This window comes from Melitaea cinxia, chromosome 5 (assembly GCF_905220565.1).
Source record: "Melitaea cinxia chromosome 5, ilMelCinx1.1, whole genome shotgun sequence".
Classification (NCBI taxonomy): Eukaryota; Metazoa; Arthropoda; class Insecta; order Lepidoptera; family Nymphalidae; genus Melitaea; species Melitaea cinxia.
The window spans coordinates 17815532-17841710 of record NC_059398.1 but is presented as its reverse complement, the minus strand read 5'-3'; the positions used below and the strand labels follow the sequence as shown (position 1 = coordinate 17841710).

Genomic DNA, 26179 nt, shown 5'->3' with positions numbered 1-26179 from the left:
ATTTTGACACGTGACAAATTATTTGGATAGTCCAGGAGAGTTGAAGATATTTATTTATTTATGTATAGCTGAATTTAGTATTGAGTTTTTTGAAGTAAAACTTTTTTACGCTCACTTGACTTGGGGAGTAAGCTGGTGAATGCGTGACGAGAGCGTCACGAAAAGTGTGATCGGGCGAGGAGAACGGAAGTTGAGAGGGAGATATAAGGTATTGAAAATAGAAAGGTTTACTTCAGTCGTGTGGTTTAAAGCACACTCGTTTTATTTATTATATACATTTTTAGTTTAATGTCCCTCATCAATGCCGATGGGAACGCTCATGTCAGGTTCGTAGTCGAAGTCGAGTGTATGCGTGCGAACGATTTCCTTGTAGACGTACGCAGACTTTCGGGGCGTGCGAGTACGTTCTGGACTTTCGTAGTCCACTTCGTACAAGCCAAACTTGACCCTGAAAAAATATATGTATGTATTATGTCGTTATTTACTTATTACATTATATAGTATATTATTATATTTATAAATATTTGACCACTTGTTTATATAAATGTCTATATTTCAGCAATACTGCAAGCGCCAGTCATGAGCGCACGACTCTGTTGATTCAAAATTATCTACACGTCAAGTATATCGTTTAAATTTATTTAAATCATGATAATAATTATAATAAAACGATTTCTTTTGGGTTTCATCGCAGTTATTAGGTTTTATACATGCCCGACGTTTGGGATACTTTACACACACAACCATGGTCACAGGAGTCCTTCCGTTTTATTGTAATGAGCGAAATTCGCGTAAACATTAAATCATAATGTTAGTAAACATGAACGTTTTAAAAACAAATAAAAAAGTCGGCGTGTCAGCTGACTCAAGCAACTGAATTTTAATCCTTAAAAACGATTACCCGGTTATTGCAAAACATATTTATATCCTGCACGGTAAATCGTTCCCCATATTTTTTGATACCATGGATCTTATCAACATATTGATTTACTTGTTAATATGTAACTAAAAAGCGACAGACATCTGAATCTCGAGAATCGTATTTCCGTCAGAACGCGTGTCAATTTCAAAGACCAGTTTATGTATCACGTTTAAGGAAGATATTTATATATATATATATATTGTTAACCGACTTCAAAAAGGGGGAGGTTCTCAACTCGATAGTGTCTTTATTGTGTATATTACCTCTGAACTTTTTACTGGATGGACCGATTTTGATGACTTTTTTTAAATCGAAAGCTGATACGTGTTTAGTTGTTCCGCTTGAATTTGGTCGCGATCTGATGACTACTTTTTGAGTAATCTTTGATAACGCGTATTTACTCGACTACTTTTTCATCTACCTACGTTGTATTACTTGCCGATGTTATAGAAGTCGGCTTATTTTTCGTTTGCGAGCAAACTCAATTATTTTTACTCCAATAATATAAATTTCACCATTCACTTACGTATATCCACTGAACCATTCAAAGTTGTCCATCAAGCTCCAAGCAGTGTACAACCTGATATCTGATCCTTCTTCTATGACGTCTAGCATCCTATTAAGATACTGCCTGTAATATGACACTCTGTCATCATCATTCAGTCCTACTTGTGAGGGCAAACCGTTTTCACTTATATAAATGGGAGGATTATCGTAGTCTTCTCGAATCTTAGTCAGTAGTTTATAGAAACCCCATGGAACCATCTGATAATTGTGGAAATGTGTTAGAATGTGATTTTTTAATTAATTAAAAGTTGGCCAACAAGCGTACGGCTCCACATGATGATAAGCAGTTACCGTAGCTTGTAGGCAACAGCTGCGCCAGAGGCATCGCAAGTGGAGGAGCTTTTGTCACGTTACTCACCACAGGAACATAACACTGCTGTGCTCTTATGGCAGGTCGAGGTACTACCCGAGTTGCCCTGTTCAAGATTTTGAGCACAATATTTCCTTCTGCACCTTATTTCAGTATGATATAAGACATCTATAGGCTGGTGATATATGTAAGTACCACCACGTAAAAATGTGATCGAAGGATGAACTACTAGACATATGTACGTAATGGACAACAACCACTGCCTGGTAGTAAAAGTGCGAGAACCAACTCCTATACAGAGCGAAGAGAATCGGGATGATGAAAGTACTGTCAAAGATTTTCATTGTAAAATGAAACTTTGAATAGTTACGGGTCTCTGTAAAGAACTCACTATAGACGGCGCCACGGTTCGCTTAAACCGAAAATAAAAATCATCATATCAAAAATTTCGCTCTAACGGGTACATCGTTCCATAGCTTAATTGGCTAGAGCGCCGACACGGTCAGTCGGAGACGCGGGTTCGAACCCCGCTGGAGCGTTCAATTTTTGATATGATATTCAAAAATGTTTAGAATTCCTAATGTGTGGGTAACATAAAAATAAAATCGTACATATTGAAAAAGGGATGTTGCAAATTTGCAAAATAATTATAAATTGACTTAAACTGTAAGTAAAGTATTTAATTAATCCTTTTAATTATTTATTACGTGAAATGTACTGGTGGGTAACATGGCTTACTGATGGTACTTAGTTCTATGTTATGAATCATCATTAGTGATAAATAGAGCTTTATTGAGAGTACAAGGAATGAAAGGAAAATAAATAAAAACAGAATCACAGTGATAGCTGGTCTATTAATAATTAAAGTGATTGCGATTTGACGAAAATTCTCAGACAATTAATGAGTCGTTTTATACAGATTGTTTCATACATTGTTTTTTGTTTTTGTCAAAATAATAGAGATGTTCATGGTGATAAGATTTTAAATGTACGATATGGTGCAATAAAATTAGTAAACGTTTCACACTTAACGTTATGCTCCAGCCTGCGATATCCCACTGCTGGGCATAGGCCACTTTCTCCATGAAGGAGAAGGATCAGAGCTTAATGCACCACGCTGTTCCAATGCGGGTTGGCGGATATATTCCCTACTATGAGTAACGATCGCTATCAGGTGTACATGATAACAAACTGGACCGACGGCTTAACGTGCTCTCCGAGGCACGGTGGGGAAGCCTACAAGGCCACATCAAACATCTGTATGACACTGTATACACAACACAAATACACAATACAAATGTTTGTCATATGCGGGGATTGAACCCGCTACCGTCAGCGCAACAGCCGCAAACCAGTGGTGTGCCAACGCGTCACATTCAACGGCCATTAATATAATATGTTTCTTGACCATGATAAACATTTGTGTGGGCTCTAAGTGCTGTAAGGCTGTTGTGAGTGGTCACAACAGCTGAGTAATGCATTGTTAATAATATCATAGAGATTATTTTCGATTATTACTGAAATGCAAAATGAATGAAAACTTAACAATCTTACCTTAAATGTTGACGTCCCGAACCCAGGCCACGAGCTATCTTGATAAATAATAACCTCCATATCGTCATTTCTATAAACCAGCGACGTAGAATAATGATTAACGCCAAAGAAATCGGAGCTGCCCTTAACTAATTCGATTTCCTCAGGAGTGAATTCGGGTAGCCTCGATCGTTGGAACCCTTCAGATAGGCTTTTAAGCGCAACCTTTTCTTTTACTGTTTGGGGAAAATCTCCCTTTTTTGAAAATATAGGATTAGCGTAGAGGCCCCACTGAAATTTTAAAACGTATTTGATGAAATATAAGAAAGTCAAACTGTGAAATTATAAATTATATTTATATACCTTCGGTCGTCTGTTCCTTAGTTAAGCAACTCAATGCTTGTGCTACTTATGTAATAGCTGACTATTATTGCTACATTTTTTCGTCAAATACATAAATATAATACGTATATATATATAATATTTTAACTGTTGGTTCTACTGTTAAAATAAAAACTAACAGTGTACAATAACTTAAAAAAATAATATAAAAAACACTTACAAAAAATTGTATGACATCTTCTGCAGCTTCTGCATCTTGTTCGGAATCCGGTTCATACCATGGGGTGCTCAAAACAATTCCAATCGTACCGTTATATTTAGGCCTATATATCTTATCATACATGTGGTAGACCTTCGCATGAGATATCAAAATATTCTTGGCGCACAGATAATCTGCATATCCGGATTGATTGTAAATAGTATTCGCCACACTGCATACTTCTGTTGGTTCATTTATCGTGTACCAATATTTTACTCTATCACCAAATAGTTCGAAAGCTATTCTGCTGTAATCAGTAAACCAATCTACTATAAGAGGATTGCTCCAACCACCAAGATTTTCTAACTTTCGAGGCAGGTCCCAGTGATAAAGTGTGACCATTGGTTGAATGTTATATTTTAGTAGTTCGTTGATTAAGTTATTGTAGTACTGAGCTCCTTTCTCGTTTATTTTGTCTGGTAATCCAGTGGGGAGGATCCTCGGCCACGATATCGAAAATCTATAGAAATCGAGACCAAGTTCTCTGATCATTTCCACATCACGCTTATAGTTGTGATAGGAATCGGCGGCCACGTCGCCAGTGTGGCATTCATCGACCCTGCAGGGTTCCCTATGAGATATATCATCCCATATACTTTCAGATTTACCTGGAATTTTTTTGATAGTCATTATATAAAAGAGTAATTATAATTTATTGAGTTGGGGTAACGAGTGATTGAAACTACCGTCTTCATTCCAGCCTCCTTCAACTTGGTATGAGCTGGTGGCTGCACCGAAAAGCATTGATTCTGGAAATTTTCTTGCTTCTTGTCGATCAACATTATTCGTCCTGCTTTCAACCGAAATGAAGCAGGCGAAGTAAAATCTGTGAACAAATTAATTTAGAGAATGCTTTATTCCTCTTATATTTATTTTATTTATTTATTTATTCTTTATTGTACACCACATAGAGTAATTTAATACAGAATTGTAAAGAAAAAAAAGTGTAATGCACAATGAGGCGGCCTTATCGCTCGATAGCGATTTCTTCCAGGCAACCTTAGGGTTAGGATTAGAGAAAAAAAAAAGAAATGTCTTAAACACTATTAAATCTCTAAATATAGCTAAATTGTTCAAAAAGTACGTTTTAGATACTACAATATGATGAAAATTATATTATGTTATTTGTGAAGTATTGTAACACTTTTAGGTGTTTCAAGAGGGTTTTTGTGTTGTTTTTTTTTTTGATTTCTTTAGGAGAAGTCCTGTGATTTGCATTCATGGCCATTATTTAATTAAAAAAAAATTCTTATACATATTTTTTATTAAAAATTAATTATGTCTCGCAACAAAAATCTTCATGCGTTCTGTCCAAGAAGCTTATATAAAACACTGGAGAGTGCATCTAAAACATTTTAATGAAGACAAGTTCATTCACCCCAGTTATGTTTTTTATCCCCCTCATTCTTTATTTAAAATTACCATGCTATGTACAAAAAATCCCAATCAATATGTGCGCAGGACCAGTCAGATATGTTCATTATTTAGCACGAAAGCATGCTTTTTTTGAGCAAATGCTACCTATAAGTATATATTATAGTAGTAATTTTTGGACGCATTGTTTTCCAAGCAAAAGGATTTGTAGGGGAACCTGTGGGACCAACGCCATTCGAAAGTGTTCCCACTAGATTACAACATGGGGTTATTCAAGGGGCAGACTAACAAATTCCTGAAAGATTTGAACATTGAGTAGTTACTGTGATGCTGCAAATGTTCATGGATGGGGCTAATCACTTAACATCAGGTGACCAGGCCTCATTTACTCACTTTTTTTATTAAAAGAAAGGATGATTTTATTTAGTTCTGTGTGCAGGACCACTTGGTTTACTATTATCACTACACGCTCACTGGCAGAGAGTTTGCTATTAAATAGCATGTGTATTGGTGTTTATGCTTTGAACATGCTTATCTAAGAGCATGCTTATAACAAGCATACTATAGGTAGAATAATAAGTATGCTTATTATTAGTATATGCTTAAAAATTAACGGTCGTTTGATTTTTAGCCTGCTAACTGCAGTGCGGGTGGAGGGGACGTGTTTTGAGCGCGTCTAAACAAAACAGATTTGCTTATGAGCATCCTAGTATCGACCAGTTATTTTACTAGCCTGTCATATTATCATCCTCTCGCATTTCACTAACAATCGACGCCTTGCATTTCAAGTAAAATCATAAGTCTATTTTGGAAACGTTTTCCATTTGGTGCCGCTATTTCTAGTTATTCTAATAATCCTCTATATATCCACTTATACGTGTATATATAATATGCATCTATGTATACATGAGTATTTATTGTAATATCTTATATTACATATAGTCCATAGTTTTCTATGTTTATGTATGTATTCATGTCTGTGTGTATTTTATCAGAATGCCACCAAAATGACCAACAAACCAATAGTGGTCCTGAAAAACAATGTTAGGACTAATGGTCCTAACTTAAACTGAGGTCGTACCATTTTTGTGAGGCATGCTGCGAACATGTATGAATTATGTATTAGTTAAATGCTTTTAATCAATAAGTTTATGTTTATCTTTTTATTTTTTCTTTTATTCGTTTTTCGTTTGCGTTTACTTTGTCCTGTTATAAATTATGCACTATGTGTTTTTTTTTGTACAATTTTAACTTGATCAGCATGTTTTTTTTATTAATAAATTTATTTATTATTAAAAGGATGATTTTACCAATTTTTTTGCCCAAAACCATTTGCATTGCTTATCCAATAGCATGATCAAACCATGCATATAATAGCATATCTATCTGTACCTACCTTGATGTGGATGCTGATTTTCAGGATTTCGTAAGGAGTGTTCTCCTTTCTGGTTTTACTTCCCTAATTGTAGGGAGCTGCCATTTTATTATTATAGCAACACTGTACTCCAAAAAACAGTATTATGTGATTTTGATTTTAGGTTGACTACTTTTATTATTCATAATAAGAAAGTATTAATAAAGAGAATATTCGCTTTTTAAAGAAGTTTTATTTTGTTTTTAATATACTTATTTACCTATATACCGTTGTAACTACTTTTTGTTTAATTTTATTTCTGTACTGTTGTTTTTTTACTACGTAAAAGTGTTTGATTATATGTATGCAAGAAGTAATAAATAAAATAAATAATACCTACTGTATCTTTATCTAAATATTAATAGCCTAGTGGTTTGGACTGTGGCTTCCTATTTGGGCGGTCGCCGCTCGATCCCGGGTTATGGACTTTTCAAAGTTAAGTGCGTTTATGTAATTAAATAACACTTCTTCAACGGTGAAGGAAAATATCGTGAAGAAACTTGCACGCTTGAGAGTTTCCCATTAAGTTCTCGAAGGTATGTGAAGTCCGTCAATTCGCATTGGGCCAGCGTGATAGACTATGGCCTATAACCCTATTCTCAGAGGAGACCTGGCTAAGTAGTAAGCCATTGATAGGTTGCTGGTGATGATGATGATCTTTATCTAAAAATCTTTTTTAACTGTTTTAAGAATCTTTAAATCTTAGCGAACAGTGCAAATTTCATCAAGATCGGTTCAGTGGTTTAAAAGAAATCGGCCATAATGTTTCACGAAGTCCTTTTTCATTGTAACTTTTGTTATATCAGTTTACCTTTTCAATTCACTCTTGGATGTTTCTAAAAACACAAAATTATCTAATTATTTATTGTTTTAGGTGTCATTCATGTGCATTAAATACTCAAAGTGTGCGCTCCATAAAAATAAAGCAGCTAATTGGTGTAAGTCTGTTTATCAACACTAAACTATACTGAACTAGAACATGTCCACTGATTTTTTATTTTACGCATCGGCCTATCAGTGACAGAAAATTGCGACGTTGCCACATCCACTACATGGCTCACTACAGGAGATAAAGACGGATATGCCCGCGTGGATTGGGCTGAGATCAAACTAATCGCAAACATTACGATAGGGTCCATCAAGTAACAACGCATCTTCGTCATCACGTTTTTTAGCCTACCAAATTTGATGGATCTAATTATCACTTAAGTTTGATGATTCCTTATCCCTAGCAGATAATAATCTACCGAAATAATCTTTAAAATGAAGCTAGAAGGTAAACGTTTTTTGATAGATTATTACCATTATCGTCCATAGGGACGCCGCTGTCCCTTTTCATTTTTGCGAGCTAATAGAATAAAGAAGTCTTGTAAATGCTTGACAAAATTTTTAAATAGTATGGATCCTGAACTTAGGATCAACGTGGTTACCCTGCAGAAAGAGATAAAGAATATACGTGACGTAATTCAAGGTCAAAGTTTTTGTCTTCAAAGTGTTGTTTACGATCCACTCTCGAGTGTTTTGTATAAACTTCTTGGTTCTGTCGCACGCGCAGTCTTTGGTTCCGTCAAACGTCAATGGATATGTCGTAATATCATTCATGATTTCATTTTTTGTAATCCACTCGAGACGTGATCGCTTAGAGTTATTTGCCTTCACTTTCAAATTTCGTTCGTTGGGTGAGTTTTTATTTTATTTTAATAATGTTTCAAATTCTTTAAACAACAATCGTTTATACTTATTGCTTTCTTTCTTTTGCTCTTAGGCGTGGGCCCATATTTCTTAAATTTTATAATGACGTCTCCATAAATGTGACTGCCATTTTTATGCAAAATGCAATCTTCTTATCCGGCGAGATTTATATCCATTTTAGCGCTGGATGTTTTTCTATTGGTTAAAAATGTCTTTACTAATGTTGTTTATTTTTCATTCTTCAGCTTAATAATTCAGATAAAAATTATTTAAAATGTTAAGTACTGATAACAAGATTACCCTCATCTGAAACCACATGCCTACGCTGTGATATGATTTTTTTTGATAATACTGGAAACATATACCTTCTTATCTAAAACATCTATTGATTCAGGCCATCACTTTTTAATACTGCAAATAATGGGATGTCGGTGAAGTTGATGAGAGAAGAGATGTAATCATTGTGACGCTGGCAAACAGATGGACTTTCATCGACAATCGCCTAGCACTGCAGGTGATATCCAGAGCATATCCGGTATTGTGTTATCTATTTTCAATTATATTTTAATTTACAATTTTTAAAAACTTGTGTAATGAATGGTGTATACTATATTAATTTTGAAATTAGCAGGTAGTATATAATTTTTTTTTCTAAATTATTATTAGACTTTAAAATCTCTTTTCATTATAATCTGGTAAATACTTCTTTATAATTAAATTTCATATTAAGTAACTATTTAGAAGAACATAACTTATTGTACAAATCAACACTCTTTTTTTTTGTATCTGACCTGCATTCACCTTTCCTTTGTATTAATAAATATAATTAGTAAATCTGTATCAGTTAGTTTTATTCTAAATACATCATTCGTTTATCGAAGTAATATTTTGGCGCCCTATTTAAAATAAATTTCAGATATTTATTCCGCTCCAGGGTTTACAAGATCTCACGTCCCTGTGATACTAAATCAGGAAATATTTTATAAGTCTCATTGCTAGTCCGGTCAAATTTTTGTGATCCAAAGGGAAGCGCTACAATACCTAACCTTGAGTCATTATAGTATTTTGAATTGAATATCATTGAGATGACGTCATTATGCCCTACGATAAAATTTGTATTGTAAGTTGACGTCTATACCGTCAGCTTTGTGAACATATTGTAAAAAATTGGGCTAGGTTTTAGATTAGAATCCGCATTTTGAAGTTAGATAGGTTAGGGTTATTTTTTTTTGTTACCAAATTATGTCAATAAACAGTCTAATTTGGTAGTTAAATAGGTTAAGGCTATTTTTTTGGAACGAAATTATGCCGATAAATTGTCAAATTTCGAGCTAATATAATTTGACGGTTTTTAATCTAGAGCCTCACCAAAAATTGCATTAGATAACAACAAATACACGCGAAACATGATTTCTTACAAAAAAATATGAAATTATTAAAAATACGAGCATACGAACGTTGTCACGGGACAACAGTGTGTTCTCTACTTCTAAGTATTTGTTGCTTTCAAAGTTTAAAAATTTATTTTAGTATGAATATCAAATTCAAAATACAAAATTTTATAAATTAAAATTATATTGTTTCTAATTAAATAATTCATTATAGTTCAGATCATTCTGTATCTAAGGCACTTGTCAATTTTGAAGGTAATGTCAAGTATATTTATGATAAGCAATTACGTTTACGGCAGCCAGTGACTTGAAAAAAACTAAAACTTTAAAATACTAGTTTTAAAAATTAATTAAAATTTTAATTAACTTTTTTGATTTTGGACTGCAATAGGGCTGAACTGATAATAATACTGACAATTAACTTATTCTTTTGAGACAATACTGATTGAGCTTGTTTTAGATATTGAATGATAAATTTATTAATATTAGTGGTCACCCAGAGGTCGAAATTCGACCGTAATTAAAAATATAAATTAAAGAAAACCAAAAAATTATGAAAATAAAGAACCATTTTAAAAATTATTCCATAAACCATTTTAAATATGTATTTGACACACACTCATATATACTCTTTTGTTTATTAGTATAGAAGTCATTACAGAAGTATTAGTGTAGTATCCTTTGGCAACAGAACCTTAATAATGTTCAAAGTTATAATTTAAATTAATTATGGTCGAATTTCGACCACTGGGCGGTCACTAGTAAAATAGTTATACGAAAAATTCAAAATACCAGCTGCTTCAACTTATTATATAGGGCAAGATCCAAGGCAAGCGCAGTGTGTATCGTAGAAGAACACCTGGCTAAAAAATCTACGCCAATAGTTTGGGAAAAGCACCCGTTCGTTATTCAGAGTCGAGGTATCAAGGGTACATACAAGTTGGCAAAATGATCGCCGAACTTCATGAAAAGATGGGACTTTAAGAGAAAGATAAAAATAGTATAAAATTTTACTACTTCCCTTTTTTTATAAAACTAGGTCGGTAAACAAGCCTAAGGCTCTCCTGATGGTAATCGATCACCATAGCCTCTTGACGCCTGCAACATCAGAAGCGAACTGCCGAAGCTACTGATGCTATCAGTGTATCTTTCTACTTTTTTTTGTACTTCTACGTTTTTTACTGTGTTTGTGTTTCACTACGTCTATACCATAAAGAAATAAATAAAATAAATAAATAAATAAATTAAGACTTACAGTAATAATGATAGTTTTATCATCTTAGCTTCAAATACATCTGTACTCAACCTTCTATTAGACTAGTATAAGTACATTTTTGATAACACCTTCTCTTATATCTCAAACATAATCTATTGATAAAGAAAATAATAATTTTCTATCAGTGACATCTCGACACCTTTATCTCAGATGTAATAGATGATATTCAATAGTAGGATCATAATAGTAGGCATGGAAGTTTACATAAATACAAACATACACATTATACATTGCTGATTAACACACCCTAGATCTTTGGTTGTAACCAAATATAACTGAGGTAAATCATAGCAGGAAATTTCCTGCTCATAATATGTAGCTGCCCGTCTGGGGAAGTACCTCGACCTTACAGAAGATCACAGTTAAAAAACACAGCTTTTAAGTAGTGTTGTGTTCCAGTGGTAATGTGGCCAAAGCTCCTGGAGAGGGGTGGGGATAGGGTCAGCTAGGCGTTTACGATACTTCTGGACTCGCATTCATCTATAAGCTTCGTTTCAGTCTGTAAAATCCCACTGCTGGGTATAGGCCTCTTTCCCCCACGTAAAAGAAGTTTCAAAGCTTAATCCACCATGCTAATACCTAATGCTGATTGGCAGATATTCCTTACTATGAGTAACAATCGCCATCAGGATCTATAGGCTATGGTGACCATTTATTATCAGGTAAGCTGTACGCTGGTTTACTGATCAAGTTGTTTAAAAAAATACCAAGATCGCTTTACGTACTGTCTAAGACAAGGCGAGGTGGAGGACAAATATAATTAAACTCCTAAATTAATCGCATTTATATAACCAACTGCAACCGCCAGCGCAACAGCTACAAACTAGTGCTGTGACCGTTGCGCCAACGCGATGTCAATACTTTTGATTCTACGGAAATTATCTCTCTGCATCGTGTTCCTCATTACTGAGGGTCGTGACTCCTTCCACTGACGACTTTCTCTCGAACGATGTCGCGCTATGTTGCTCTGTGAGTTGCGACGTGTTGTGCATCGTGGACTTTCGTGTCGAGTGCGGTACGGATTTGATCCGACCAACGTATCGGGCTCCGTCCCCAAGGTCTATTTCCTTCCACTTTGCCACTGATAACAATCTTTTCCAAGTTGCCACCTTCTCTTCGGGCATTGTGACCGAAGTACTCAAGAATCCTCTGAAGACCGGTAGTGGATAGCTTTTTCTTTATTTTAAGTTGTTTCAATATCGATGCGTTGGTCCTGCGCGCTATCCATGGGATTTGGAGCTGGAGAAGGATCCACCAACACATCTCGAAGGCATCAATGCGTTGCCGATCAGCTGCTTTAATGGGCATGTCTTAGCAGCAGATATATCGAGAAGACAAGTGCACAGACAAGACGCACTTTGGTGTCAATAGAAAAGTGTCTATCCCTCCAAGTTCCATGCAGTTGAAGCATAGCACTCTCGGTCATTCCGATGCGTCTTCGAATTTCGACCTCGGACGACCCAGTGTTGCTGATTTTGGAATCCAGGTAAATAAAGTTCTCTACAATTTCGAGATTTAGTGAACCAGTAAGTTCCAGTTCTAGTTCTACGGAAATTACCGAGATTATTATTTCGAAAATTTTGATATATTTGCATCGTTGTAGACGCCATAATCGCCGGTGACCACCCAACGTCTTAGTGACCCAGAAAGTATCAAAACTTTTAAACTCTAAATATATTATATCTCAAACACATTAAATAAATATTTATAAATAAGCAGTTAGATTATTATTTGTGTTTATAGTAAGTTGATATGTTATTGTTTTTTTTTATTTTTTTATAGAAGAGGGGGCAAACGGACAGTTGGCTCACCTGATGGTAAATGAAAAACAACATCCACAGACACCCGCTACATCAAAGGATTAGCAGGCGCGTTGCCGGCCTTTCAAAAAGGAATATGCTCTTCTTTTGAAGGTCTCTAGGTCGTATTGGTTCGGAAATACCGTAGGTGGCAAATGGTTCCAAAGAGGGGTCGTGCGTGGCAGAAAATGGCGCAAAAATCGAGCTGTCGTAGACTTCCAGACATCGAGGTGGTGTGGGTGAAATTTTGAATTTTGACGCGATGTCCGGTGGTGGAATTCTGCTGTAGGTATTAGTCCGAGCAATTCCTCAGAACAGTCCCCGTGGTAAATACGGTAGAAAATGCAGAGTGACCCGACATCTCTACGCAGCGCCAAAGAATCGAGCCGATCGGAGAGAATCTTGTCGCCAACGATTCGAACCGCTCGGCGTTGAACACGGTCAAATGGAAGGAGCTGGTACTGGGGCGCCCCAGCCCATAGGTAAGAGCAGTATTCCATGTGAGGCCGGATCTGTGCCTTATATAATTGTAGGCGGTGGCAACGCATGAAATACTGCTTCGCCCTACTGAGCACACCAAGTTTCTTCGAGGCTAGTTTAGCCTTTCCTTCCAGATGACCACGAAATTGCACATTGCTCGATATGTCGACGCCTAGTATCCCAATACTGGCCGAGGCTGTTAGGGGAGAGCCTTCAAATTTGAGAGGAATGACGAAGGGTGATTTTTTTGCGGTAAACGCGCAAACTTGTGTCTTATTAGGGTTGAACTGGACTAGATTATGTCGTCCCCATTGCGAGACTTTGGCTAAAAGAGACTCGATTTCAGACACAAGTTTGTTCCGACACTCATCGACTTGTTCCCGAGAAATATTAGGACGGTCTGTGTATAAGGCGTTCCCGGTGCTGTCGTCCGCATAACAATGAATGCCACTAGTTTGTAACAGGTCATTGATATGCAGAAGGAACAAGGTGGTGATAGTACACAGCCTTGGGGAACGCCAACATTGACAGACTTGAGGTCCGAGCATGCACCGTCAACAACGACCTTGATGTTCCTGTCTGCCAAAAAACTGGTGATCCATTTACATAATTTCTCGGGAAGCCCATAGGATGGTAGCTTTGTTAGAAGTGCCCCATGCCACACCCGATCAAAGGCCTTCGCTAAGTCCAAACTAACCGCCAGTGCTTCTCCCTTGTTCTCAACTGCTTCCGCCCATCGCTGAGTTAAGAATATTAGAAGATCACGAGCCGAGCGACTCCGTTGAAAGCCATATTGGCGATCGCTAATCAGCTGGTGCTCCTCTAAATACCGCCAGAGCTGGCAGTTGATTATGGATTCCATAATCTTTGAGAACAAGGAAGTTATAGCAATTGGTCTATAATTGGACGGATCTGAGCGGTCCCCTTTCTTAGGAATCGGGTGCACCAAAGCCATCTTCCACGAGCGTGGGACAACGCCTAACGAATAAGAGAGCCGGAAAAGACGCGTGAGGACGGGTGCCAACTCAGGAGCACAAGTTCGTAGCACTAACGGAGGGATGGCGTCGGGCCCACTCGACTTATTGATGTCCAACGAAAAAAGGGCTTTGCGTACGGAGCTTTGTTGGAAAATTATTTCCGGCATTATTGTATCACACCGAGGGATCGTCGGTGGTATTTTTCCTCTATCATCCAAAGTCGAGTTGGAAGCAAAAAGAGAGCCTAAAAGATCGGCCTTCTCCTTCGCGGTGTGGGTCAACGAGTCGTCCTTCATGTGCAATGATGGTGGGGATGGCTTACAAAAATTCCCTTGGACAGCGTTGGCGAGTGACCAGAATGCACGAGTTCCCGAACGAAGTCGAACCAATCTCTCCCCAATTCTGTCCACGTACTCCGCTTTTGCCTCAGCGATGACTCTTTTGAAGGACCTGGAGGCAAAGTTATACTCCTTTTTTAATGCACTGGTCTTTAAATCCTGGGACATCGACGCATTAGCCCAAGCTCGGTAGCTTTCCCGCTTATGGCGTGCGGCTATTTTGCAAGGTCGACCAAACCAGGGCTTAGATTTGCCGCCTATAGGCACCGCAGAGCACGGAATAAAAAGTTCCATGGCTTGCAGAACCACTTCGGCGACAGAATCAGCAACGATGTCTGGATCATCCAGCGAAAAGCAGATTCGCCCCCATGGGTAGGATGCGAAGAAGGACCGCATTTCATCCTAATCAGCTGGCCTATAGTGCCAAACGCGTCGGCTGCCCGCAAAGTGGGGCCATGGTGGGCGTGTAACTGGCACAGAACTCCGGACCAGACAGTGGTCCGACGAGCCAAGTGGAGAGTCCACGGAAACTACATAATTGTCCGGGTGAGACGTCAGCAGAAGGTTCAACAGGGAAGGCGTATGATCTTCCACATCAGGGATATGCGTTGGTGATGCTACTAATTGTGACAGATCATATGCTGAGGCAAAGTCGTAAACAGATCTTCCCGCATGATCGGTTGTACGCGACCCGAGCCACTCGGTGTGATGGGCGTTAAAATCACCAAGTATCACGATCTCGCGGATGGGATCTGTTGTAGCACGGTGTCTGTAGCCATTTGTATGTGCTCCATGAGTCGATCAGTTTCGTGGTTACCGCTGTGGGACCTATATAGGCGGGCATAGACACGGGGATGGTCGTCGCTGTCTATGCGCAACCACAGGATAGAGAGGCCCCTACCTTCAAGACTGCCGAGGCGACGAGAGCAGACATCCTCTCTGACGTACGCGCAAACTCCAGCCCGCGGTACAAAAAAATGTTCTAATTTGTACCCCGGACAGGAGAGATAGGAGATATCAGCTGGAGAGGATATCTGCGTCTCTGTCAAAAAGAGCAAGGCCGGCTTCGCCGTCTGTAGGTGGTAGTGGACGGCGTTAAGATTAGTATGAAGCCCTCTGATGTTACAAAAATCCACAGTCATAGTGGTAGGGGACTTCTGCCGACTGCTCCGTTTACCCCAGGCAGTTAATGTGTTGAGCACAGATTTGCCCCCCCCCCCAGAATTCGCGGGGCTGCCTAGGCTTCGTGTGTGTATGTTATAAGATTTATTTATTTACTTATCATGAATAAATCTTATTTTGAACACTAGCAATAGGTTTATTTTAAGTGTATGTATTTTAGATGCCTGATGATGGTCCAATAAAGGATCGAAACGTCGCATGAATTTGCAATTAGTGGTTTGATTGGCACCTTTTGTGCACTTTCCTGCGAACCGTCAAAGATCGTGTTTAATGTTTCATTCGAATTAAATTATTGGTACTATCACTGGAACTACTGAAGCGATTTTGAAATTTTCACTCTCTCAAGCGTGCTCAATCACTCCTTCTCCCCCCCCCCCCCCTACTTGAGTACGCTGGAATCAGATGCAGGTCCTGAGCCCAGAAGTCCAGAGAGGGGTTCTCCGGTGCTATTGCGACCGGTACCCTCCTGAGGTAGTCTTTGCGTAGTCTGTGCTGCCATCATGTTAAGGGGGGGGGGGAGGAGCTCTGGTCACCTTACTCACCAACAGGAACACAACACTGCTTGAAAACAGTGTTATTTAGCTGTGATTTTCTGTAAGGTCGAGGTACCACCCCAGTCGGGCTGCTCCATATTTTGAGCAGGAACATTCCTGCTGTGCCCTACCTCAGTTAGATCTATTAGATTATTGTAATCATAGTAATTACAATATTGTAATGGGTGATTTTAATCGTGGTCATATAAAATGGTTTGATGAAAAATATTCAAATGAAAACTCTCCTAACACCTTAAAAGATATTCTAGAGGATTTTATGACTCTCAACGAATTTAAAAAAGTAAATAAAATTCAGAATCCAAGATGTAATATATTGGATCTGATCTTAGCAAATATTCCAAATTGCGAAGTTTTATCTCCGGATGACGCCCTTTCCAAAATTGATAAACCTCATCCGCCTTTGGTTCTCCACATAACCAACATTAACCTAAAAGGCCTCTCTCATAATAGTAAAGGATAGGATAGGTATGATTTTTACAAAGCTGGCTCTTAATGACTCAAACTGATTCGTAATTAGATCAGATCAATATTTTTGCATCAATTTGCTCATTAAGTTACATTATAAGTTAAATTATGATTCAAAGTTCTTATATCTCTCACTGTCGACATAATACGGCAATTGTAACAATTTCTCGTCATTATTTTCACATTATTTCGTCACCTCCGCTGCTATCTCACAACGTATTCTAAGTGTGACGAATATATTATGTGATCGTTTATCAATATTTCGTCATCTTTTATACACAGTATAAGAGGAAAAAAAAAATGTCTTTAAAAACGACAATGAACGTTGTTGCCGAATTCGTTAAAACATTTTCTTTCGCCATTCTTCGTCGTTGTTAGATTTTTGTCGGAATATTTAAAAATTATTGTATTAATGTACAGTTTTTTTGAAGTTATACACCTTTTGGCGCGATAGGGAAAAATAATGAGAGTACATTTTTACAATGTGCGCGCACACCGTCACTCACAAACAAAAATACCAAACACCCTGAACTTAACTAGTCAATGAAGAAGAAGTTAGCAACGTGAAGTTAGCTAGCCCATGAAGTATAACTTCAGTTGCCAATGTCATTTTTACTACATAAAATATTTGTTACTAATAGTGCGCGTTTTTTTTTACAATAGTATCACTTTTTTTTTGAAGGACAGTACAATTTGTTAGATTTCCGGAAATGTAAGGAATCCATTTTTTCCTATTTTACACATGGGCGTATGTTCTTAGATAATCAACTTTATGTTGACTTTTTGGTAATAGCCTACTGATATACGTATACGAACGTTTTGTTATAAGTTTAAATATGTATAACACAAACTTAAATATGCATTACACCTTGATTGAAGGTTGGAATCGAACCTTCAACCTTTGCAACCGAAAGCAGCGTAAGTGGTAGCTGTGGTGACGGACTAGTCAAGTCTTTTTTTATGAAGACTAACAAAATCAATATCCAGCGTCTGGGAATTAATACTCAGATTGATGCATTTTGTAATATTTTACGTAATTTAAACTTAACTAGAACTTACAAATGCGGAACATTTAAAAAAATACAAAGTTCGCAAGTTAAAGAAACGAAGAGATAAATGAATCTTTAAAACTGTCCAAGATTTAGCTGATGACCTCACCGGAGTTCCGGAGGTGAGAGTTTTCGTTTAAAAGTTTTTATTGCTCTGGCGGTTACTGCGGAGGTGTGATGACAATAAGGTTTTTACGTTGAAACTTTCGAGGCCGTCAGATCAGCTCGACCGCCGCCGCTACTATGAAATTTAGGGGTGAACTTTTTTTATTTTAAGCCGCAACGTTGACCAAAAAATTTTTGTGCAGGAAAATGTGAATAAAACCTGGTTGCATTAAAGTTATGTAATTATTATTCTTCCTGATAATCTAGATACTGAACAAAATATCTTGTTTGATTTTGACACGTGACAAAAAATTTGGATAGTCCAGGACAGTGGAAGATATTTATTTATTTATTTATTTATTCATATCTGAATTTAGTATTGAGTTTTTTGAAGTAAAACTTTTTTACGCTCACTTGACTTGGGGAGTAAGCTGGTGAATGCGTGACGAGAGCGTCACGAAAAGTGTGATCGGGCGAGGAGAACGGAAGTTGAGAGGGAGATATAAGTAAGTGAAAATAGAAAATTGTACTTCAGTCGTGTGGTTTAAAGCACACTCGTTTTATTTATTATATACATTTTTAGTTTAATGTCCCTCATCAATGCCGATGGGAACGCTCATGTCAGGTTCGTAGTCGAAGTCGAGTGTATGCGTGCGAACGATTTCCTTGTAGACGTACGCAGATTTTCGGGGCGTGCGAGTACGTTCTGGACTTTCGTAGTCCACTTCGTACAAGCCAAACTTGACCCTGAAAAAATATATGTATGTATTATGTCGTTATTTACTTATTATATTATATAGTATATTAAATATTTGACCACTTGTTTATATAAATGTCTATATTTCAGCAATACTGCAAGCGCCAGTCATGAGCGCACGACTCTGTTGACTCAAAATTATCTACACGTCAAGTATATCGTTTAAATTTATTTAAATCATGATAATAATTATAATAAAACGATTTTTTTTGGGTTTCATCGCAGTTATTAGGTTTTATACATGCCCGACGTTTGGGATACTTTACAGCAACCATGGTCACAGGAGTCTGCCGTTTCATTATAATGAGTGAAATTCGCGTAAACATTAAATCATAATGTTAGTAAACATGAACATTTTAAAAATAAATAAAAAAGTCGGCGTGTCAGCTGACTCAAGCAACTGAATATCTAAGATTTTATTTTTGTGTTACCCACATTAGGAATTCTAAACATTTTTGAATATCATATCAAAAATTGACCGCTCCAGCGGGGTTCGAACCCGCGCCTCCGACATACCGTGTCGGCGCTCTAGCCAATTAAGCTATGGAACGATGCACCCGCTCGAGCGAAATTTTCGATATGATAATTTTTAATTTCGGTTTAAGCGAACCGTGGCGCCGTCTATAGTGAGCTCTTTACAGAAACCCGTAACTATTCAAAGTTTCATATTACAATGAAAATCTTTGACAGGAGACGACACCGTGCTATTTTTAATATCTAAGATTTTATTTTTGTGTTACCCACATTAGGAATTCTAAACATTTTTGAATATCATATCAAAAATTGACCGCTCCAGCGGGGTTCGAACCCGCGCCTCCGACATACCGTGTCGGCGCTCTAGCCAATTAAGCTATGGAACGATGCACCCGCTCGAGCGAAATTTTCGATATGATAATTTTTAATTTCGGTTTAAGCGAACCGTGGCGCCGTCTATAGTGAGCTCTTTACAGAAACCCGTAACTATTCAAAGTTTCATATTACAATGAAAATCTTTGACAGGAGACGACACCGTGCTATTTTTAATATCTAAGATTTTATTTTTGTGTTACCCACATTAGGAATTCTAAACATTTTTGAATATCATATCAAAAATTGACCGCTCCAGCGGGGTTCGGACCCGCGCCTCCGACATACCGTGTCGGCGCTCTAGCCAATTAAGCTATGGAACGATGCACCCGCTCGAGCGAAATTTTCGATATGATAATTTTTAATTTCGGTTTAAGCGAACCGTGGCGCCGTCTATAGTGAGCTCTTTACAGAAACCCGTAACTATTCAAAGTTTCATATTACAATGAAAATCTTTGACAGGAGACGACACCGTGCTATTTTTAATATCTAAGATTTTATTTTTGTGTTACCCACATTAGGAATTCTAAACATTTTTGAATATCATATCAAAAATTGACCGCTCCAGCGGGGTTCGAACCCGCGCCTCCGACATACCGTGTCGGCGCTCTAGCCAATTAAGCTATGGAACGATGCACCCGCTCGAGCGAAATTTTTCGATATGATAATTTTTAATTTCGGTTTAAGCGAACCGTGGCGCCGTCTACAGTTCATTTTTGAATATCATATCAATTTTTGATATGATATTCAAAAATGTTTAGAATTCCTAATGTGGGTAACACAAAAATAAAATCTTAGATATTAAAAATAGCACGGTGTCGTCTCCTGTCAAAGATTTTCATTGTAATATGAAACTTTGAATAGTTACGGGTTTCTGTAAAGAGCTCACTATAGACGGCGCCACGGTTCGCTTAAACCGAAATTAAAAATTATCATATCGAAAATTTCGCTCGAGCGGGTGCATCGTTCCATAGCTTAATTGGCTAGAGCGCCGACACGGTATGTCGGAGGCGCGGGTTCGAACCCCGCTGGAGCGGTCAATTTTTGATATGATATTCAAAAATGTTTAGAATTCCTAATGTGGGTAACACAAAAATAAAACCTTAGATATTAAAAATAGCACGGTGTCGTCTCCTGTCAAAGATTTTCATTGTAATATGAAACTTTGAATAGTTACGGGTTTCTGTAAAGAGCTCACTATAGACGGCGCCACGGTTCGCTTAAACCGAAATTAAAAATTATCATATCGAAAATTTCGCTCGAGCGGGTGCATCGTTCCATAGCTTAATTGGCTAGAGCGCCGACACGGTATGTCGGAGGCGCGGGTTCGAACCCCGCTGGAGCGGTCAATTTTTGATATGATATTCAAAAATGTTTAGAATTCCTAATGTGGGTAACACAAAAATAAAATCTTAGATATTAAAAATAGCACGGTGTCGTCTCCTGTCAAAGATTTTCATTGTAATATGAAACTTTGAATAGTTACGGGTTTCTGTAAAGAGCTCACTATAGACGGCGCCACGGTTCGCTTAAACCGAAATTAAAAATTATCATATCGAAAATTTCGCTCGAGCGGGTGCATCGTTCCATAGCTTAATTGGCTAGAGCGCCGACACGGTATGTCGGAGGCGCGGGTACGAACCCCGCTGGAGCGGTCAATTTTTGATATGATATTCAAAAATGTTTAGAATTCCTAATGTGGGTAACACAAAAATAAAATCTTAGATATTAAAAATAGCACGGTGTCGTCTCCTGTCAAAGATTTTCATTGTAATATGAAACTTTGAATAGTTACGGGTTTCTGTAAAGAGCTCACTATAGACGGCGCCACGGTTCGCTTAAACCGAAATTAAAAATTATCATATCGAAAATTTCGCTCGAGCGGGTGCATCGTTCCATAGCTTAATTGGCTAGAGCGCCGACACGGTATGTCGGAGGCGCGGGTTCGAACCCCGCTGGAGCGGTCAATTTTTGATATGATATTCAAAAATGTTTAGAATTCCTAATGTGGGTAACACAAAAATAAAATCTTAGATATTAAAAATAGCACGGTGTCGTCTCCTGTCAAAGATTTTCATTGTAATATGAAACTTTGAATAGTTACGGGTTTCTGTAAAGAGCTCACTATAGACGGCGCCACGGTTCGCTTAAACCGAAATTAAAAATTATCATATCGAAAATTTCGCTCGAGCGGGTGCATCGTTCCATAGCTTAATTGGCTAGAGCGCCGACACGGTATGTCGGAGGCGCGGGTTCGAACCCCGCTGGAGCGGTCAATTTTTGATATGATATTCAAAAATGTTTAGAATTCCTAATGTGGGTAACACAAAAATAAAATCTTAGATATTAAAAATAGCACGGTGTCGTCTCCTGTCAAAGATTTTCATTGTAATATGAAACTTTGAATAGTTACGGGTTTCTGTAAAGAGCTCACTATAGACGGCGCCACGGTTCGCTTAAACCGAAATTAAAAATTATCATATCGAAAATTTCGCTCGAGCGGGTGCATCGTTCCATAGCTTAATTGGCTAGAGCGCCGACACGGTATGTCGGAGGCGCGGGTTCGAACCCCGCTGGAGCGGTCAATTTTTGATATGATATTCAAAAATGTCAAGCAACTGAAATTTATTCTTTAAAAACGATTACCCGGTTATTGCAAAACATATTTATATCCTGCACGGTAAATCGTTCCTCAAATTTTTTGATACCATGGATCATGGATCTTATCAACATATTGATTTACTTGTTAATATATAAATAAAAAGCGACAGACATCTGAATCTCGAGAATCGTATTTCCGTCAGAACGCGTGTCAATTTCAATGACCAGTTTATGGATCACGTTTAAGGAAGATATTTAAATATATATTGTTAACCGATTTCAAAAAGGGGTAAGTTCTCAACTCGATAGTGTCTTTATTGTGTACCTCTGAACTTTTTACTGGATGGACCGATTTTGATGACTTTTTTTAATCGAAAGCTGACACATGTCTTGTTGTTACACTTAAATTTGATCGTGATCTGATGACTACTTTTTGAGTAATCTTTGATAACGCGTATTTACTCGACTACTTTTTCATCTACCTACGTTGTATTACTTGCCGATGTTATAGAAGTCGGCTTATTTTTCGTTTGCGAGCAAACACAATTATTTTTACTCAATATAAATTTCACCATTCACTTACGTATATCCACTGATCCATTCAAAGTTGTCCATCAAGCTCCAAGCAGTGTACAACCTGATATCTGATCCTTCTTCTATGACGTCTAGCATCCTATTAAGATACTGCCTGTAATATGACACTCTGTCATCATCATTCAGACCTAGTTGTGCGGGAAAACCGTTTTCACTTATATAAACGGGAGGATTATCGTAGTCTTCTCGAATCTTAGTCAGTAGATTATAGAAACCCCATGGAACCACCTGATAATTGTGGAAATGTGTTAGATTATGTTTTTTTGATTAATTAAAAATTGGCGAACAAGCGTACGGCTCCACATGATGATAAACGGTTACTGTAGCTTGTAGACGACAGCTGCGCCAGAGGCATCGCAAGTGGAGGAGCTTTTGTCACTTTACTCACCACAGGAACATAACACTGCTGGGATCTTCTAGAAGGTCGAGGTACTACCTCAGTCGACTAGTTCAAGATTTTGAGCCCAATATTTCCTTCTGCACCTTATTTCAGTATCATATACGATATCTATGGGCTGGTGGTATAAGTACCACCACGTAAAAATGTGGTCGAAGTGTGAGCTACTAGTAGATGTACGTAATGGACAACAACCACTGCCTGGTAGTAAAAGTGCAAGAACCACCTCCTATACAGAGCGAAGAGAATCGGGATGATGAAAGTACATGATTCTATGTCCAGTATTTAATTGATCCTTTTAATTATTTATTACGTGAAATGTACTGGTGGGTAACATGGCTTACTGATGGTACTTAGTTCTATGTTATGAATCATCATTAATGATAAATAGAGCTTTATTGAGAGTACAAGGAATGAAAGAAAAATAAATAAAAACAGATCACAGTGATAGCTGGTCTATTAATAATTAAAGTGATTGCGATTTGACGAAAATTCTCAGACAATGAATGAGTCGTTTTATACAGATTGTTTCATACATTGTTTTTTGTTTTTGTCAAAATAATAGAGATGTTCATGGTAATAAGTTTTTTAAAAGTACGATATTGTGCAATAAAATTAGTAAACGTCTCACACTTAACGTTATGCTCCAGCCTGCGATATCCCACTGCTGGGTATAGGCCACTTTCTCCATGAAGGAGAAGGATCAGAGCTTAATGCACCACGCTGTTCCAATGCGGGTTGGTGGATATATTCCCTACTATGAGTAACGATCGCTATCAGGTGTACATGATAACAAACGGGACCGACGGCTTAACAGCACAAGGCCACATCAAACATCTGTATGACACTGTATACACAACACAAATACACAATACAAATGTTTGTTATGGGCGGGGATCGAACCCGCTACCGTCAGCGCAACGGCCACAAACCAGTGCTGTGGCAACGCGTCACATTCAACGGCCATTAGTATAATATGTTTCTTGACCATAATAAACATTTGTGTGGGCTGTAAGTGCTGTAAGGCTGTTGTGAGTGGTCACTACAGCTGACTAATGCATTGTTAATAATGTCATAGAGATATTTTTCGATTGTAATTGAAATGCAAAATGAATTTTAACAATCTTACCTTAAGTGTTGACAACCCGGACCCAGGCCACGAGCTATCTTGATAAATAATAGCCTCCATATCGTCGTCGAAGGAGGGAGAGCTATAATATCCGTAAACTGATTCATTTCTATACACCAGCGACGTAGTATAATGATTGACGCCGAAGAAATCGGAGCTGCCCCTAACTAATTCGATTTCCTCAGGAGTGAATTCGGGTAGCCTCGATCGTCGGAAACCTTGAGATAGGCTTTTAAGCGCAACCTTTTCTTTTACTATTTGGGGAAAATCTCCCTTTTTTGAAAATATTGGATTAGCGTAGATACCCCACTGAAATGTTACAAAATATTTGATGAAATTAAGAAAGTCAATCTGTGAAATTATAAACTATATTTATATAAACACGGGTGTCTGTTCCTAAGTTAAGCAACTTAATGCTTGTGATACTTATGTAATAGCCGACTATTATCGCTACATTTTTTCGTCAAATACATAAAAATAATACGTACATATATATAATATTTTAACTGTTGGTACTACTGTTAAAATAAAAACTAATAGTGTATAATAACTTTAAAAAAAAACACAAAAACACATTACATTAAATTGTATGACATCTTCTGCAGCTTCTGCATCTTGTTCGGAATCCGGTTCATACCACGGGGTGCTCAAAACAATTCCAATCGTACCGTTATATTTAGGCCTATATATCTTATCATACATGTGGTAGACCTTCGCATGAGATATCAAAACATTCTTGGCGCACAGATAATCTGGATATCCGGATTGATTGTAAATAATATTATACGCTGCATGGCATACTTCTATTGGTTCATTTATCGTGTACCAATATTTTACTCTATCACCAAATAGTTCGAAAGCTATTCTGCTGTAATCAGTAAACCAATCTACTATAAGAGAATTGCTCCAACCACCAAGATTTTCTAACTTTTGAGGCAGGTCCCAGTGATAAAGTGTGACCATTGGTTGAATGTTATATTTTAGTAGTTCGTTGATTAAGTTATTGTAGTACTGAGCTCCTTTCTCGTTTATTTTGTCTGGAAATCCAGTGGGGAGGATCCTCGTCCACGATATCGAAAATCTATAGAAATCGAGACCAAGTTCTCTGATCATTTCCACATCACGCTTATAGTTGTGATAGGAATCGGCGGCCACGTCGCCAGTGTGGCATTCATCGACCCTGCAGGGTTCCCTATGAGATATATCATCCCATATACTTTCAGATTTACCTGGAATTTTTTTAAATAGTCATTATATGAAAGAGTAATATAATTTATTGAGTTTCAATAACGAGTGACTGAAACTACCGTCTTCATTCCAGCCTCCTTCAACTTGGTATGAGCTGGTGGCTACACCGAAAAGCATTGACTCTGGAAATTTTCTTGCTTCTTGTCGATCAACATTATTCGTCCTGCTTTCAGCCGAAATGAAGCAGGCGAAGTAAAATCTGTGAACAAATTAATTCAGAGCATGCTTTATTCCTCTTCTATACTATCAAATCTCTAACTATAGCTAAATTGTTCAATAAAGTACGTTTTAGATACTACAATATGATAAAGATTATATGTAAGTTGTGAAGTATTTTGAATTGAATATCGTTGAGATGACGTCATTATGCCGTACGATAAAATTTGTATAAGTTGACGTGTATACCGTCAGCTTTATGAACATATTGTGAAAAATTGCATTAGATAACAATAAATACACGCGAAATACGATTTTGTACAAAAAATATGAAATTATTAAAAATACGGGTATACGAATGTCTTCACGGGACAACAGTGTGTTCTCCACTTCTAAGTACTTGTTGCTTTCAAAGTTTAAAA

The 26179-nt window shown here is 37.6% G+C and overlaps 1 protein-coding gene across 1 annotated transcript; it reads right to left on the bottom strand.

Moving 5' to 3' along the window:
• Positions 1-226: 226 nt before the first annotated feature.
• LOC123653901 (lactase-phlorizin hydrolase-like) lies at positions 227-25966 on the bottom strand. Its single transcript, XM_045589878.1, has 13 exons — positions 25887-25966; positions 25661-25800; positions 24933-25582; positions 24354-24662; positions 22817-23055; positions 18634-18776; positions 12877-12891; positions 8586-8608; positions 4620-4761; positions 4114-4541; positions 3354-3623; positions 1449-1687; positions 227-448 (listed from the first exon to the last, which is right to left on the bottom strand). The coding sequence occupies exons 1-13, from the start codon at positions 25964-25966 to the stop codon at positions 286-288; spliced, it is 2841 nt and encodes a 946-aa protein (XP_045445834.1). The 3' UTR covers positions 227-285.
• Positions 25967-26179: the final 213 nt, after the last annotated feature.